Below are 18,636 nucleotides of genomic sequence, written 5' to 3'. Positions count from 1 at the left end.
TGCGAAAAAGGGACAAAACAAGTTTCCTTGCCGTTGCTGTTTCATAGAAAAGGAAACGTCTCTCAGTTTCCCCTCGAGTGTTAGATGGAAAAGTTTCAGCCCTGAAGTATGATTTGATCTTCATTAATGAACAGGGTGTTGTTGCCGTCAAGGCCACTTACTGTACGTATTGTTTCAGGGGCCTCTCGGCGTGTGATGACCTCCCCTGACAGAGGACACATGCTCGTACATTATCTCCACACATGTTCACACCCACTCTCCGTCCCACAATGCTCCGCCAACTGCGACGGCTCGTCGTACTGTTGGCGGTCCAGCGGCTCGTCAGGCTGCGGCGCGATTCTTCGCACTCGTCCGCTACTTCGCACGAGCTCGCCAGACGACCTGTTTGGTCTCTGTTTGCTCACATGTGCGGCTGAAACATACTGTGTGTGTGTGTGTGTGTGTGTGTGTGTGTGTGTGTGTGTGTGTGTGTGTGTGTGTGTGTGTGTGTGTGTGTGTGTGTGTGTGTGTGTGTGTGTGTGTGTGTGTGTGTGTGTGTGTGTGTGTGTGTGTGTGTGTGTGTGTGTGTGTGTGTGTGTGTGATTGGATATGACTGTATCCACATTGTCAAGTGTATCCCACAGTTTGGTCCGTCTTTCAGAAACTAAGAAAAAAGTCTTCATCTGAAGGGTTATTCTTTTTTTTTGTTTGCTTAACTTTATGACTACTTAAGAATTTACAAAAACTCAATTAAACCGTAGAACGAGTGCCAGGTCTGTGTGGGAACCATAAAAGTTGGCAACATTTCATGGGAATACATCCTGGAGTTGTTGAGACGTTCTAGTCGCGGACCAACAGACGGACCAGCATCACTGTCAGGGTTTTATATATATATATATATATATGTGTGTGTGTGTGTGTGTCATCAATTGTTGGATTTGAATGGATTTGCTGTTCTTCGGCGACGCGCTTCTTCTCGCGGGCGGCCTCTCGTCACATCTGTCGGTGCTGCACAAAAGGCCCGAATGTGCCTTCTTAGAAGGGACGGCTCGAGGGGCCCCTCGGGAATCATTCTTCCTCATGACATATTCTGTGAATTCCTCCCGTGTTGGGTGTCTTCCTCACAACAAGACCCCCTTTTTATTCCGTCTCAGGGACGACACACACACACACAAGCCGTGTCAGTCTGGAGTCGCTCTTGTTCTCACAACACATTTGGAAATAAAAAAGGAAATGCTCTCCACGACCATCTGACGACCCCCCCCCCCCCCCCGGCATGACCTCCCGACCCCTGTGGTCGAGAATCGCCGGGTTAGATGACGGAGAGAAATTTGCAACTTTTCTGATAATCGACGAATCATTTCACAGTAGAAGAAAAAATGCAAAGGACTTTCCCGACTGTGAGAATTTGCTGCCTCTCCTGGTTGTACAACATTTCACCTCGTGTTGTCTGAAGCAGTGATGGGACAGATATCCGTTGTTGTTGTTGTTTTCTTTTAATATTCCAGGGTGTGGCAGGAGCAAACAGGCTATTCTGAGCCGCTGACCCGAGTGGTTTGTCGTCTGTTTTGTGTATCTGTGCGAGGACGGGCTGCAACAACTGCACATGGAGTTTGATATCACTTTCGAAAGAGGGGGGCGGAGTCAGGTGGCTCATGGCGCCAACGCAATGACATTCAGCAAACGAAAACTTAATTCGCCCTTCATCTTCTCAAATACTTCTGAGATCAATGGTACAAATTATGCGGTTCTCGCGGAGATGAAGGGGACTTTTTGGATTCTATTCCAGGGACGAAAAACATATCTGAACATAAAATGTAATTTGGCCTCAATCTAATTAGGGTCAGTTGGGGTAACGGGCGATATTTCAAACATGAGCGATGATCACGTACATTTCTCGCTCATCTCCGATCATGGCACCGAAACATCTGGCGTCCGGCCGAGAGGTGAATTCTTTTGGGGGGGGGGGGGGGGGTTTCCGCACGGTAACCGATTTCGGCACTCTCGCAGAACAGGAAGCGTCTGAACGTGTCTAGAAAACGGTGCAAAGTCTCGTTGCTGCATGCTTTGTACATCTTTGAACTCACATCATTTATGATCTTTGGTATGTCACGGTTTATTACAAGGTGCAGAATGGGACGCGTGCTATTAATATTCGAGTGTGATGTCTTTATTTAGCCGATGTTTCAGGTGTGTATCTTCTTCCTGTCAACAGTTGAGGATGCAGTTGATCTTTAGGTATTTGAGACGCAGCCAGTTCCGAGTTTGCGGCATTGGAATAAAAATGTGCCGATGCCAAACCATAGAAAAATATGCTTTGAGCTCACAATGGCTAAGTTTAGTATTTGGACCCTTATTGGATTTAGCAGCAGCGTCGATGGCAGGACAAAAGGATCCGTACGGAAAAGCACATGCCGACTCCTCTGCGAGTCCAAAACGACAGCGATATAATATTCGATTAAGACACAAAAGAAGCGCTGTGGTGTGTTTTTGTGCCGTTGAAGGAATAATGAATCAGAGAAGCTTCTCAAGATATCCAAGATAATTTGATAGACTTTGATCCAATATCACATTCTTGTTTTAAGTCACAAGCGTTTGCTAAATGATTCCAAATTTCTTTTCTTTTCTTTTTTTTTTAAACATATGAGCGTCTTGCTGTCGTCAATTAAACGGACTAATCTCAGACCTCGTTGCCAAAACACTGCACTCGCTGCTGCTGCTGCGGCTGAGACTGGATCCGATCCACCTTCGGCCTTACATGCATCCATTGATTGTGTATTGACTGGACGAGCGAGCGACCGATCGATCGATATCCTGCCTCCCTGAATCATTTCTTTCCTCCAGCACACGCGTCTGTTACACGCCCACGGCTTGAAAATGTGCCGACGTTGCGCTTCCATTTGTCCGGCGGCATGAGCGCCGTTTTCTCACACTTGACCTCGTTGTTTCGGGCACGAGAGCAAGATGAAGGATCTGTGTGTGTGTGTGTGTGTGTGTGTGTGTGTGTGTGTGTGTGTGTGTGTGTGTGTGTGTGTGTGTGTGTGTGTGTGTGTGTGTGTGTGTGTGTGTGTGTGTGTGTGTGTGTGTGTGTGTGTGTGTGTGTGTGTGTGTGTGTGTGTGTGTGTGTGTGTGTGTGTGTGTGTGTGTGTGTGTGTGTGTGAGGCAACAGGAGATTTGGGTCAGGGCTCAGTTTGGTTTCCGTGTGGATATAAACAGTGTTGTGTCTGAATTAAAACCAGACCACAATCTTCCCCTGACCTTGACTCCAGCACTGTGAGTCTGAACATGACCGGAGAACAGAGTGCGATAATGCTGTAGTCACTACAAGGGGATCTGTGAATATTTACACTACTAACACTGTGCCGGTTCACAATACACCCGTTTTGAAAAAGGGCCAATTTTTTTTCGGGGACCCTGGAGGCAGAGACACGTTCACCTCTGTCCGCAGACTCACTGCCCCGCCCACGATGCTGCAAAGAAGGCAGCCCGTTAAATTCATACTGTATTAACATTTAACATGTCGCGGCGTCCAAATCGCACCCAAGGTCGACACTGCACTTCTTTGGGCCTTCGACGAACACCCGCGCTCGAGATCCGCGAGCCACAGACAGGGATCGACGTAGTCGCTGGCTTGTTTTACGTTTGCAGTTGAGCACATGGACATTAATTCCAGGAGACGGGGGTTCGTCCCCGCCGGGCGTCTTAATGTCACACCGAGCGGCTCCTCTTGTTGCACTGACAGTGACGGAGGAGCTCCGAGGAACATGATGCTGAGTCACCGTCGTGCTGATGCAGAACTCAGACTTCAGCGTCAGGCTATTTGAACCTTTTACTCAGACAAAACACGCGCGACGTCACACTCTCTGTTTCTTGGCCGCTTGGATCCAGCTGTATGTACTGTACTGTTGTGATGGGATGTGATGCTGCAGCGTGACTGCTATTGGCCGAGGCGCCCCCCCCCCGTGAATCACCGCGAGGATGAGAGACGGGACGGCATCAGGGAGGGATAGGAGGGAGGGAGGGAGGGAGGGAGGGAGGTGGGCTCCTTGCTTTCACAGTTTCTCCGCTGACAGGATTTGTGTGCAGCGAGCGGGGGCAGCCGAGAGAGAGAGAGAGAGAGAAAGAAAGAGGGAGTGAACGAAAACACTGAGCTGCCAACTCCTGTGGCAGAGGGAGGGAGAGAGAGAGGAAGGGAGGGAGGGAGGGAGGGAGGGAGAGAGGGAGAGAGAGAGAGAGAGAGAGAGAGAGAGGAAGGGAGGGAGGGATAGAAGCAGCCCGCCGGGAGCCCAGAGACATTTCCATCCTCCGGTGTGGCGTGTTTTGGTGCCGAGTCGACCTTGAGGAGCTCACACTCGACTGTCTGCAGCCCGAGGCGGTCGCGAGGGGGGAGCATGGATTCCGCGAGGTCCATCCAGCACGAGATCAGCTCTCTCAAAGGTACACCTCCCGACTTTCTGTTTTCGTCAGATGCTGCTTGCTCACACATCGGCATCCCCGCGGCTCTTGCAGGGCCGCCCCGCTTACCCCCGCACGGTTTCCTGCCCGGTGCGGGGAAACTTCCTCTCCGCGTTATGCTGCAGATGTCCGGCTGAAGAATCCGAGTTGAGCTGCGAATGTTTCAGGGATTGTAATCCTCGGTTTGGTTGGCTCACTCGTGGATGAGAAAAAGGAAATGAAAAGCTTTTGTGTTTTCCCTCTGGCGTGGGGGTCGGTCCAGGGGTCAGGGGGAGTCACTGTGCTGGGACGGTGTGTTTTTATGAGATGCAGTGGGAGGCTGCTGCAGCATGCGGCACGTTTTCAATGCGTCAGCGCCGGGAGATGCAGCGTGGGGCTGCTGCTGCTGCTGCATCGCCGCGGTAACGGATCCGGTCCAAGTGTCGCTCCCTGCCCCTCGGTCAGTAGGGATGGGGGATAACCTGGTTCCTAGTCACCGCGTGGTTCCCCCGTGCTGCGCGGTCCGGACGCAGCGTGGCTCCATGTTTTTGCTCTCACACTGGTGTTTACATCGGCGATGTCCCTTGAAGGCGTCGCACCTCTGGACCTCAGCGTCACCGAGATGAGAAACGCAGCGATGCCGCAGCTCATTTCGTTTGCAGGTGCACTTCAGAGCTCAGGTCTCTGTTGGTCAGAAGCTGTCGCATTCACAATCATCGTTACTTCCTTTTCTTATCAGTGCCTGATTCAACTTTTATTTCTCTTTTTTCCACTATTTTAGACGGTGACGTTTCTCGTAAAAAGCCAAGACAGATAAAGACAGTTCTGTAACCTCCTGAAGGCCTTCGTAACATTTTATTAACCTTATTCTCTAATATTTAAGTTAATATTAATCAATTAGGTTTTTGAAAAGATGTCGTTTTGGTCATTCAATTTTGGGGTATGACATTTTCAATGATGTTTAAGAATTTGAATAATACTAGAGCCTGACCAATATGGTTATTATGGTTATGGGCTGATGTCTTGTTTGGGATTAAAAAAAATTCAGATTCCAATATATCAGCTGATACATCTAAAAAAATTGGCAGTCATTCCTAAGATGTCGTTATCAAACGCTCATGACAATGACATGTCAATGAGGATCAATATTGTACAGTTTAACCATAAACCTTATTATAGATAAAAAATAAATTAAAAGAAAAGCACGAACACAACCAAACACATAGAACTTGAATTAAAAAAACAAACATAAATCCAAATCTTTTTTTGTATTGTTGGGTGCGTAAAGTAAAAGTTTGCATATCACCGATGTGTCTGTGTAAGGTTCACATTGGCACTCGACATCGCTGTGGTTAATTGCTCAACTTGCCAAGTCAGACATCCTTCAGGCCTTTTTCATTAGTCCCTCATTAGTTAGACAAACTGAGCAAAGTGCAGTTTTCTTAAATTGGCATCCGCCCAGTAAGTCTGTATCCGCAGGGCATCTTCATTTATTCCCGATCCTCTCGTCGTCGTCGACGCCCCGCAGGAACCGCGCTGCGCGTCGTTCCACGGTCAGACGTTTACTGACCGACATTTACGGACGCCTCAAATTTGGGAGCGTCCGAGCGAGGCCGCCGGGGAAAGTGACTCAGCCCCAAAAAAAGCAGAGGGGCCTATTTTTAAAAAGCTCCACATTCTGTGCGGAGCTGAGGTTTTTGCTCGGGCCTCTCCCACTCTGAAAAATGTGGTAACTCTTTTTGGACGAGGCATTTTTTTTAAATCCTGGAGAGGGATCTGAAGGAGCAGAGGCCCAGAATGTCCGTCCCCCCCCCCAGGAGGGCGGCGGAGACAAAAGCTGCCTCGCTCCACTGAGCGCTCCCAATGGAGCTCGGTCAGACTCGGTTCATTTGTAAGCCCGTCGTCACCTCCGGACACATTTGCCGCAATTGTCCCGCTTCCCGTCAGCTGCTTTGTTTTTCAGCCGCTCGGCGCAGAATCTGCTCTTTGAGCGCAGGAGCCCGTTTGATGATCTTTCCCGTATGTGTTGGGACACGCCGGAGACGCGGTTGATCAGCGGCCTATAGTGACCTACAGTGACCCGTCGCTGTTCCCCCCTCTCTGACTACCTCCCTCTACCAGCCGGATCTGGGTCTTGACCCACATATGTTAAGCTCATTTTCAGGCTTGTGCAGTTTTCCGACAATAAAAGCTTTTTTGTAAAACTTTGCAGGAAAGAAAATCCAAGGGAAAGCTGCATTTGGCTACTGACCATTTGGATCAGAAATGTTTCACTGGCATGAAGGATAATGACCCCCCCCCCCCCCCCCCCCCCCCCCCCCCCATTTCTCTTTTTTTGATGTTCTTTAGTTTCCAAACTTCTCATGCTGCTGTTTAAGGCTGCGACTACGCCGCCGCCCTTTAGTTTTCAACACCTTTTGTCCGCACCACTCCGGAGAGTTTGTGCCAAGTATGGAAACGCAGCGGGTCCCCGGCATCGGCGCACGGACGGGCGGAAAACGGAGACGTCTGGGCACGAGGACGCAGCCGCCCGCGTTCACTTCCTGCTTGCTTCTTGTCCTCACGACTCAACTTCCGGCGTCGAGGGCCAAGCGTTGGACACAGCGACCGTCAGCGAGAGTTCCACCTCGTCGTCGTAGGTGGATCTTCCGAAAAACAAGCAGCCAACTGCAGATTAGCTGCGATATCCAGTTCAAAGGAAGCCGAGGGGGCAGGGGTCGGCGCACTTGACCCCTGGGCGGTGTGGCGTTACGGGAGCGGCGGCCGGCGAAAGGCCCGAGCAGCCCTCCGACATTTGGCAGGTTCACCTCGTGAGATCTGTACACACACACACACACACACACACACACACAAGTGTGAGAGCTGTTGCCTTCAGATTTAGGTCAAAGGAACAGTATTGTCGCGTCACTATATTTTCTGATTATAAGAAATAAAGGTCCGTCTATTTCAATGTGCAGCATCAGAATCAGCGTTTTCCTTTTCCTCCGTCGCTGCACGTTTTTTTAAAATGGGTTCTCGCTGGGTTTGTAAAAATCTCCATGTATCTCAGTGCAGTTGTACGTATCAGGTGGCTTCATTCATCTGGTGTGTGTGTGTGTGTGTGTGTAGGATGTTGCGGATGCATACTGTACATCCTGTCTGTGCTCCGTGCTCGGCGACCACGGGGCTCGTGTGTCACTCTGCCCGTCAGTGCTCGGCAGCTCTCACTCAGATGCCTCAGCCGCCATTTGAGCCGCAGGAATCGCGGGGCGGACGACCGCGTGTCACATTCCTCACCTGTTTCTGTCCGGCCAGGCGTGTGATTCACTCCAGATGGGAGAACTGGAAAGTCTCCGTTGGGTGTGTGTAGAGTGTTCACCCTCGAACCACATGCACAGACGGAGACAGAACATTTGTTAAGTTGTTAAGTTTGAATCTATATTTTTACAATGGCTTTCATGGCTACGTGTATGTCTTTAACACATTTTCTACCTTTTAAGGTCAATAACTGGTTCAGTTTTATTACTTTCTAGAGCTGCAACCGTTTATCTAATAATCGACTAGATTAAATTAATCGCCATCTATTTCGATAATCGATTATTCGTTCTTATCAATTTTTTTTGTCAAAATTCCCTGATTTCAGCTTCTTAAACGTGAATATTTTCATGGTTTCTTTGCTCCTCTGTGACAGTGAACTCAATACCTTTGGTGTGTGGACAAAACCAAACATCATCTTGGGGATTTGGGAAACACGATTGACATGTTTCATCATTTTATGGACCAAGCAACGGATCGATTAATCGAGAGACTAATCGACAGCTTAATCGATGGTGAAGATGATTGTTAGCTGCTGCCCGAGTTCTTTCCAGCCACATCAGGCTGCTGTTCTCGGCACGAGTTAGCGGAGAGAGGAAAAAAAGACGATTAATCAAAAATCCAAAAATTGAATAAACAGAACAATTTAAGGACTAAAATCCCTCAAGTAATGGAGAGTTTTAATTTGAGGTATAATGCCTGTCAGTCACGCCGGGTGACAGATTTCGCCCCCGTGCTCCTCGGTGAGCGGCCTCCTGCAGTAACTCAGCTGATGTGATTACATAATGTCATTAACCTCAGGGTTCCTGTAGTCCGGGAGGGGCGAACCACCCCGGTAATTTGACACATCCTCTCCCTCCGTCTAATCCTCCGCCCGCTGGGACGCAAATTACACTCGCCACGCCGCGTTATGACAGGGGGAGTGGAAACAGGTGGTGGTGGGGGGTCACTCTTAAAACCACCTGTAAGATGGAAGGAGGTCAAATCACTGCAGCGTCTCCGGTTCTGCCGGAGTGTTGCCAGGAGAGGCCAGCAGGTGGCGCTGTCAGTGAAGCAACTGCAGGACCAGAATCACGTTAGAGGCCTTAATGAGCCTGCACAGAGCTTTTTCCCATTACAACGGGCTTCATTATGGTTCCACTGATTTGATTCCTTGTTCCCGCGGTCTGCCAATTAACACCGCGAGAGACGTTTTTCTTCAATTAGCTCTGGAGCTGTTGTAGCCGTTTCGCTCCAAGTTCCTTTTTTTTTTTTAAATGCCAATTAAATGTTAAAGAGTATATTTTCTTCTTTTCGGAACAAGCTGCATTCTCGCCCACCGCGTCTTTAGCCTGTGCTTCTTCTTGCTTTTGTGCTTTCTACTTTGTCAGTGCACTAATTATTACTTAAGTGATATTTACAGACCTGCTGATGGAGCTCGGTGCCTCTGCAGCTGTCACGATGGAATGTTACCATATTCCATGAGGCTGAAAGTAACTCGAGCTCTGCCTACATGTTATATATATATATATATACCGTGTACTATATTTTTTCTTTATGTAACTAGTGGTTACATTCGAGCAGCGGGACTGACGTTTAAGTTTGTCAGTAATTGTGAGTCATAAAGCCCTCACCCTTGTGCCGCGCTCTGCCCGGGACTTCTCGTGGCATGAGACGAAGCTATAAAAACCCGCAGGAGCTGTTTGTTTCGCCCAAACCCTCTCGCCGCAAACGAACAAAAAAAACGGCCAACGAGCGCCAGCGAGACGCCCCCGCTGGGTTCGTAAACGAAAACACGCCCTTTGCTTTGCGGGCTGCGGGCGAGCTCGTCGTTACCCGGGCGCACTTCTTTCTCATGCCGGTGCAACGAGGATGGGGACATGTGGACGGAGTTGAGGGGTCGTTTATTTTAAAGAAGGCCCCTTTCACACCGTCGGCGGTGGGTTTATGAGGAGGGCTCTGCGAATGGCATCCCACGTATTTCATGCTGACAGTGGCCTCAGAGTCTCCCCTGAACCAAAGAGGGTTTGTGGGACTCTGCCAACGGGGTCTTCTGGTGGTCCGCCATTGAAAAAACACCATTGTTGCGCCCCGGTGGACGCATCGCCCATCACCCCGGGTGATGTAACACCCCTCTCACAAGAGGCTGCAGTTGTTGACAGAGCGTCCTCTTCGACTGGCAGTTCAGTAGTTTAGCACCTATGAAGATACTTTTCTTTACAGTCTGACAACTGGGGTGCTTTAATGAGGCCTCGCTGAATCCGCCAAGAGAAATGGGAACACTGGAGTCAGTCAAGTGTAATTATGTATGTGAGGTGCTGTCCAACGCGGGGGGCAAGACGGAGGCACAATCAACGGCAAACATCTGGGCTTATTGTTATATTATACTGCGCATGACTGATTACTCCCTGATCTATTTTTCGAGTTCTAGTTTTTTAATCCGTGTTGTTTGAAAGTCGTCGCATCCCTGCGGTCGCGTACAAATACCAAAGAAGCCAAGGAGTCAACTTGAAGAAGATACTTCGCTGACAGCGAGTCGCAGTATAAAACCCCATTGAGCATATTAAACGGTATCAAAACATCCATAGGAATTCACTCCCACAGCATATGCCATTCCTCCGCCGTTGACTGGAATGTTCAGTATGTTGTAAACAAACGTCGCTTGGCCGATAGAAGACAAAGAAAATGTTGCTTCCAGCGAAGCTTCTGAGTTGTGGCACGGTGCAGAAGTGTAGTGGGGAGATCAACGGCGCCAGATACTCCAAAGTTTTGCTCTGGAATTTATCTTCAATCATGCAGGTTGGATGTTCCCAGGGTCAGGTTTGTGTTTTGTAGACTGGAGATTAAAGTGTGTGTGTGTGTGTGTGTGTGTGTGTGTGTGTGTGTGTGTGTGTGTGTGTGTGTGTGTGTGTGTGTGTGTGTGTGTGTGTGTGTGTGTGTGTGTGTGTGTGTGTGTGTGTGTGTGTGTGTGTGTGTGTGTGTGTGTGTGTGTGTGTGTGTGTGTGTGTGTCTGTCTGTGTGCGCCTGTCTGTCTGTCTGTGTGTGTGCCTGTCTGTCTGTCTGTCTGTCTGTCTGTCTGTCTGTCTGTGTGTGTGTGCGCGTGTCTGTCTGTGTGTGTGCCTGTGTGTGTGTGCCTGTGTGTGTGCGCGTGTGTGTGTGTGTGCACATAGTATGAAAAATCCCTCTCTCCAAGATAATGTCAAAACCAGGCTGCGCCCACTTCGTCCTGCCAGTTTCTGCTATTATGATTTTCTTTTTCTTTTTTTCATCTGAAAAACGTTTTGAAGGTTAGCTGAGGTTTTACGAGGTTCATCACCATAAATCTGTGAAAATGAATTTTTATCATCTGAAGCGCTCTGAAGGTCGGCTGAGGTGATGAAGCCGCCGAGCGACTCCCACTTCCTGGAAGAGTCCCGTCTGTTTCTGCGGGTTGCCAGCAGCAATGCTTTCGCCTCTGACCACCGCTCTGGCCGGTTGCTGTACTCACTCACATTTCTACCGTGTGTCATGTTACCATGGTTACTGGAATTCCTGGCCAGCCACGCCCTATCATTTTTGATGACTCACGGTCACACCAACTCTCATGTTCCTTCCTCTTCTGTTGCCATGGGTTAGGGTTAGGTTTCCTCTTAATCACACGACGCTCTCGTGATCTCAAAGTGGCAAAGTGCAGTCGTCCATTTCTCCAACTCCCTTTTTTTTTTTTTAGATCAGCAGCCAAAAAATGGAGTTCTATTAGATTTTGCACCGCGCAGCGTTTTAATCCTTTAAATGCGTAACATCATTTCTGTCGACGCTGCAGCAGCTGCTGCCTCTTGATGCGGTTTTCTCGTAACAAAGGCTCAAGTGTTTTGTTTGTTTTTGCCAAATCACGGTGAGCAGGTCGCGGCCGCGTCCATTAGCTGCTCAGGGAGTCGGCCATTTTGGGCTCGGTTGCACCCTCAGGACGGCTGCAGCCCTGAGTGGTTTGTGCGGAGGGAGTGGTCCAACTGGTTTGTGCCGCTTTGCTTTGTCGTGCCCGGCGGTCATTCGAAGATTGACACACGACGTGTCTTCCTCATACGTAACATGCCGCGGGTTGTCGCAGGTTCAACTTGACATTTCCTCCTTGTTGAAATGGCGACGTTCGCGTCTGGCTCTTGCAGTCATGAAGGCGTGAACGCAGGTTGAGGGGCTTGAGATGCTTCCTGAGCCACACATTGGGTGGAAGTGTGAGAGTTGCAGGATATAGTCGAGAGTTTATCACCGCGCTGGAACGCGGAGGAACACTCGGCCTGCCAGCGGAGTTGAATGGGTCTGTTTTAACGGCGGGCCACCGTCACCTCGACTTGTCCGCATTCTCTCGCCCTCGGACCGCCTCCGCCATGGCGATGGGCTTTCATCGCGGCTCGAAGGCTTATTTTATTGACACCCTGGGCAAAGGTTGGGGGCGAGTGGAGCCGTCGTTTCATGGCAACAGCCAGTTCACACGGGAAAAGCCGCTCAGGGCAAGTTGCCAGCGACGCTATAGGATCAAGGAATCGTTGACCGCAGAGAGAAGGGGTACAGATTGTTTTCGTTCCTCATGGCCACCTGAGTGTCGGTTTGTGGCAACCGAGCAAAGAGTCTGCAGCCGCCGTTCCGTTTGATTCGGAGCCACAGGACAGGTAATGAGGAGCACGTGGAACTGGCAGAACGCCCTTCGCCTGGTATGATCTGCAGCGGAGCCTCGTCTGGGTGCTTGTTCTACTGTGCCGTGCCTCAGAGGGGCGGGGTGATCCGCGCAAAGTTCACGCTGTCAATCACTAGAAGGTAAAAGGTTTTCGATACGGCACATCCTATTGTTTTTGTGCACAGTGGCGTGGCGCTGTCTTCATTCGACTTGAACCTCGACCCCGTCCTCAGCAAGCCCACCGCCTCCTCCGCATACTTCTGCTCCCGTTACGAAATGCTGCTCCCAGCAGAGACGGGAAATCGGTTGCACATCCATTGTTGTTGACGAAGAACGGGGAGTGAACAGGCCAAAGGTGATTTTTTTTTTGGGAACTGTAAAATGGTATCGCCAGATGTGGGGCGGGATTTATTCCTGATATTAAAGTTAGGAGAAAGACAGTTAAAATAGAGCAGCTGTCCGCCGACACATGCAGGGAACTCGCCATCCCCTGCAAACGTTTTTTTCCGGACCTCCTGTTTGGGAGCTTGACGAGGGCGTGGTCACCGCCCTGGCCTCCATGTTGCGGTTCCGCCGTCGGAGGTTGAGCAACAGAGACTCAAAACACAGGCGCGATTGTCTTCTCCCCTCGATGGGAAAGAGATGACTCGATGGCTTTTTCCACTTAAAGGTTCTGCAGGCTTTGGCTGGTTCGGGGATGTGAGACGTGAGCTCGGAAGGGGAAAAGCAGCGGAGACCTGAGATTATGGACTGTCAGTTCTCTCGCAGTCGCCAACCATTCCTCGAACTTTCCAGAAGACGTACATGAATTCTCTGACACGCCTTGAGAAAGGGAATAGCGACTTTGACAGTTTATTAAACGGTGCGACCTTCATCAGTTGAACACACGGAGAGTGTTTTTCATTTTGCACCCTTTGCTTTTCGTTCAGTCACATGTTAAATGTCCTCCGTCGCTCGCCGCGGCTTCCCCCTGTCGTGTGCGGCTCTGATCTGATGGTGGTTTCCTATCAGGCCTGCCGATCGTGGCTTGTGGAAGCACGCAGCCCACTTTCTCAAACAGGAGGTCACTTGTGCAGCGGCTTGGCTCTCGACGAGATACCGCGGTTCAATGTTATCTGGAAGGGGGAGAAAAAAAACGTGTGTCTTTGAGCTGATGTGATGATTGTGTGGAGATGTTGTGGAAGGACCTCAGGGCGACGAATCGACTGGAGGCCGTGGGGCCTCGGTGAGGCGGCTCCAGTGTGTCCATCTCTGTTGGGGAAGACCGATGTTGATGATGACTAGAAAGATCTTCGCGACCCCCCCGTCCGTCTCATCTGCCCGTATAGAGACTATCTGGGCGTTGCTATGGGCGCCGCTTTCGCGAGGCCGGGCGAGAGAGGGATAATTCAATCTTCTGATGACACAAGCGATGGCCTTGTCATTTTCCATACGGCTGAATAACGTCATACGGACCAATTAGGTGTCGTTTTAACTGGATTATACCTGCGGTTTAGCATCTTGATTAAAAAGATGTATTCATGTTATTGTCTGTACAACGTTCAGTGATAATTGTGGGGAGATTTTTACAAACCAGGGATTCACTTATTCTGGATTCTACATATCACAAGGCAACTGATGTAAAGAGACAAACGCGTAAAACATCCCGGCAAATATTACATTACATTATCAAAATTACACTTTGTAGATATTAGTTGTTTTTTTTCTGATGTGGAGAATTCAAGCTTCAGATGAGGCAGAAAGCATTTAAATCGAACCTACACACTGATGTCAAGTTATTAATCTTTATATCTTACATATATTTTCATCCATTCCCTGATGTGAAGGTGTGAAGGCGTGGCAGCGTTCGAGGAAAATGTGCGCGTGTGTGTTTGCGTGTCACGGAGTTTCAGGTTATTAAAAAACTGAACTTTTATAATTTTTTTGTTTTTTAATCAAATTTTGCAATGGGTCAATTTGACCCGAACGCCACATAAGGGTTAATGTTTGTGCTCTCACTCTTGTATGAGCATTGTCATAGATAATAATAGATATTTTTTATTGAGCCACTGAACATTGGAGGTTTCACTTAACATATCATAGACGGTAAATACAAGACACATTTCTTGCGTTTGCATTCAAATGACCGATGGAGGTAATCCTGCCATCTGCTGGGGGAGAAGTTTCCCCCTTTACGCTCTCTCCTTTTCACTGCGCTGCAAATGATTCACATGCACATCCTGTTTGTTTCGGATGCAGAACCACCCAGGCAGGTTAGTCTTCCCACCGTGTCGCCGACCGGCACGTGCAGCACCTTAACAGGTCGACTCAAGTGAAACGTTGCAGCTCGTGGCAGATCATGAGCCTGTCATATTCAACTGCCGCGACTGAATAGCGCTCCATTGTCCAGGGGCATGAAATGTGACTAAGCGGAGGCTGGGAAATGTGAGTCCGATTAAGCCACGCTCAGCTTTTCCTGCCCGCGCCTCCGCAAGAAGGGGCCAGACGAGAACATGTGGCAGTTGCCACCTTTCGTCGGCCCCCGTCAGTGTCTCTTGGCCCAATGAACACAAACTCCGACATTTAAAAAGACAGCGCTGGGTTTGAATGGAACACGGCGGGCCGCGGCTCGCACACGCTGACAGATCGACGCAGATGAATCCCTCCAGAGACTTCATGGAGGCTTTGATTCAGCACGGCCAAGGTAGGGAGCCCCCCACCCGTCACCGGGATCACTTCTGTCTTCTTACCAAAAGGTGTCAGCACAGAAGTGCTTTTGCGGAGGAGCTCGTCTGCGTGTGGAGGGGACCGGAGAGGATGGGGGCGAGGTGCAGGGTGTGTCTCCCTCTCACCGCCGCTGTATCAGATAACGGTGCCGGCGGAGAGAGCTTCTGTGTGTCGGCGATGAGGCGGCAACACAGACACGTTTTGTAGGTATTTTTGCGTACGATTTCTTTGTCCCAGATGAACGGCAAGTTTGTATTTCAGAGGGACGACGACCTTGTGCCGGATACCACCCACGCTGCCCGGCAGTGTCTGGGATCATGTTCCCTGGTGTGAACTCTGGGGGAGTGGGGGTGTGGAGGGGGGGTCCCGAGGGGGCCCGAGGGTAGGACCAAGGCCTGGCTCCTCCACGTCTCCCCCCCCCCCCCCCACACACACACAAGATAGCTCGGGGTGAAATAGCAGAACCGAGACACATTAGTCATTTTTTGGTGTGGGGCTTATTAACTGTGGGATTGATTAGATTATACAGTAGTCTGCAGAGAATGTCAAGACAAGTCCAAGTTGTTAAAGCGGCTTGATCGGATCAAAACGCTGAAGGACGTTCAACTCGCGCTTGTGTAAATTCAAAACATGTGGATGCTCGTGTTCGATGAGCTGCTTCTTGCTTCTTCTTTTTTCGCGCCCCCCCCCCACTATAAATCACTTAAACGCTCAACTAATCGAATTGGTGCAAAACCTAATCGCTTGATCAAATACATTTTTTCCTCCGCACAGTTTATCCTCAAGCGTATTAATGAACAGGGAATCTGGAAATCATAATTACAGTCGTGAAAAGATGAAGAAAATCCCCCCCCCCTCCCCCCCCAAAAAAAAGGAAGAAGCACAACATCTGTCCGAGGCTGCTACTGTACAGAAGTGTGTTGATATGACTCACGCGCCCGGACAATATATCGCGCGGTTCGCTTCGTTACACGGGCTCAGTGCTCCGTCCTGTTCTGACTCGGAGTCCGAGGCGATGCAGTGGCCGTGCAGTGCGATCCACATCCTGTGGATATGTGGACATTGCTTCCACAGAGACGCCTTTGTTGCAGCAGCAGCAGCAGCTTTGCTGGCAGAAGTCATGTTTTCCGCTCTTTGTATAAAAAATCCTGCCCCCCCCCCCCCAATAAAAAAACCAACGTGAATGTGTCCCCATGAGATGCTGTTTCCACTGCCGAGGAGGGGAAAAAAAGAAAGAAGCCACAAATCAAATCAAACTCGCGTTGGTGTTTTCACTCCCCAGCCGAGCCTCCGGTCCTCTGTCTCTCTCTCTCTCTCTCTCTCTCTCTCTCTCTCTCTCTCTCTCTCCCCTTCTCCTTTTTTTTTCTTCTTCTTCTTTTCTTTCCTGCCTTCTTCTCAACACGCCCCTCTGGTTTTTGATCGGAACGTAGTGTCGTGGGGTCAGATCTGACTCCCCGGCACTTGGGGTTTTTTGTTGCTCTAAAAGTTGTGCAGACTCTGCGTGAGGATGGACCTGTGCTGCTGTTTGTGTCGAGGAAATCAAGACGGTAGGTCCCGTTCGTGGCTTTTGTTTTTTATTGCATTGCGGCTTTTAGTCTGTCGGCGCAGCCGGGGGATGCTGCAACGGGAATACGCTGGGTGGACATTTTTCCAATTCTTGCATTTTCCGTGCCCCTTCCCGAGGACAGGGCCACTCCCAGCATCCGTACCATCCGACAGGACGGTCGGGTGGAAGCATCTCTGACGTGCCCTCCGCTGCTAAACCTTCTGCTGTAAAGGGGGATGTTTGTCATTGAGGCTTCAAACTCAGAGCCAAATTGATTTTTTGAACTTAACAGGCTGTACTGTGTGTGTGTGTGTGTGTGTGTGTGTGTGTGTGTGTGTGTGTGTGTGTGTGTGTGTGTGTGTGTGTGTGTGTGTGTGTGTGTGTGTGTGTGTGTGTGTGTGTGTGTGTGTGTGTGTGTGTGTGTGTGTGTGTGTGTGTGTGTGTGTGTGTGTGTGCAGAGCATGCATCACAATATGGGAATCATTGAGCTAACACATGGCATGTGAGGAAGAGTGGGAGTGGGCCGACTCCTCCCACGGGGTGGGGGGTGTTGGAATGGAACTTTTTTTTTTTCTTCTTCCAGACATCTGTACACTGCTCCCCTGGCTTCAGGCCCAATGCGCTCCACTCTCCCCTGCAACTAATTCGCCAAGACTTTTATTTTTTTGGGGGGGGGGGGTTTGGTTCGAGAACCAGAACGAACCGCCAGCTCATGTAGAACCAATGAGCCTTTTCTTCTTCTGCGTGGCGAGTCCACTTCTTCCTTCTCACTTCAACTCCTGGTCTTCTGGAGGCACATTGAGATTTTTCTTTTATTCCATCATACTGAACCGTGCTATTGTGGTGTAGCGTTCTGCATTCTGCATTCTGCGTTCTGCATTCTGTGTGTATAAACTGTGCTCATGCCGTGCGGTGTCTTGGTACGGCTTCTATTTCTGCTCGTTTCATGGAGGCCGGTTGGCGTTCTGCGCGTGGCCCCGTCTCCGGTTGCCGCACAGCATTTGAAAGTGACACCGGTTTCTTCCGCACGCCATCTGATGTTCTGACAACAACGGAGACCAACACTCCTGTAATGTAATGTAATAGTGTGATGTCTCAAAAAGTGTGAAATCCTTTTTGCAGTTACAGCTGGACTTGTGAGGGACGATCTCATCGCGCGCCAGGGGCTTACAGTTCTCGCAATAATCTATAGTTTAGCGGGTGAAGTTAATTCTAAAGGAGTGTTTCTTTCATCCTGAGAAGCAGACATTGAAAATGTCTGAATCGTTCTGGTTTCAGGGCGAAAGTTCCCCTCGAGGCTCCTCGCTGCTTTAATGACAGAGTCCGTCCAGAGGGAAGAGGAAGAAGCACTTTATGATTTAAGGGCAAACAAAAAAAAAAAAGAAGAACGTGCTATTGAGGAGATTATGAAACGGCAGAGAACAGTATGTAGTTAAATCGGTTTCTGGGAAGCTTCTCGTCACCGGTGGTGCTGTCCAGGCATATGGGAGCATTTAGCATTTAGGCAAATGTGTGTTGAAGTTACATAATGAACGGATAGCGAGTGGGCGATTTCTTCTTTTCTTTTTTTGCGGGGGGAAAAATAAAGTGGGCAAGTCGTGGCTCCAGTACATAAACGTTTGGAGGAAGGGGTTTGGCCTTGGATGATCTCTCACTCGTAAAAACAAATAATTGAAGAAAAAAAAACCACGATGGAAAAAATGAACTGCAAAGAAAAGAAAATCCCACGGAATGAATGAGTTGGAAACTTTGACTCGGGCTCGAGGAGGTTAGAGAGTCTTGCTTCTTATCATCTGTGTGTGTGTGTGTGTGTGTGTGTGTGTGTGTGTGTGTGTGTGTGTGTGTGTGTGTGTGTGTGTGTGTGTGTGTGTGTGTGTGTGTGTGTGTGTGTGTGTGTGTGTGTGTGTGTGTGTGTGTGTGTGTGTGTGTGTGTGTGTGTGTGTGGGCCTTATATATTATTAACTCCTGCAGATAGGCTGCAGCAAGCTGGGGGGGGGCAGCGAGCCAAGTTCCTGTATTGGGACGAAACCGGTCGAGTGACTTGGAA

General features: G+C 49.6%; 1 protein-coding gene across 8 annotated transcripts in view; it reads left to right on the top strand.

Moving 5' to 3' along the window:
* pleca (plectin a) overlaps positions 1-18,636 on the top strand; it is a 79,110-nt gene that overhangs the window by 17,182 nt on the left and 43,292 nt on the right. The window contains exon 1 of one of the 8 annotated variants that reach the window (XM_035621295.2): positions 4,282-4,416. The exons of 4 other annotated variants lie outside the window; for them this stretch is intronic. In XM_035621295.2, the coding sequence (XP_035477188.2) occupies positions 4,371-4,416 (46 nt within the window). In that variant the 5' untranslated portion in view covers positions 4,282-4,370. Of the gene's footprint in view, positions 1-4,281; positions 4,417-10,475; positions 10,507-14,843; positions 15,021-16,465; positions 16,591-18,636 lie in introns of those variants that run through there. 3 more of the 8 variants (XM_035621297.2, XM_035621291.2, XM_035621296.2) reach the window with 3 other exon arrangements.

This window comes from Scophthalmus maximus, chromosome 22, assembly GCF_022379125.1.
Source record: "Scophthalmus maximus strain ysfricsl-2021 chromosome 22, ASM2237912v1, whole genome shotgun sequence".
Lineage (NCBI taxonomy): Eukaryota > Metazoa > Chordata > Actinopteri > Pleuronectiformes > Scophthalmidae > Scophthalmus > Scophthalmus maximus.
This window is presented reverse-complemented; position numbering and strand designations above follow the sequence as displayed.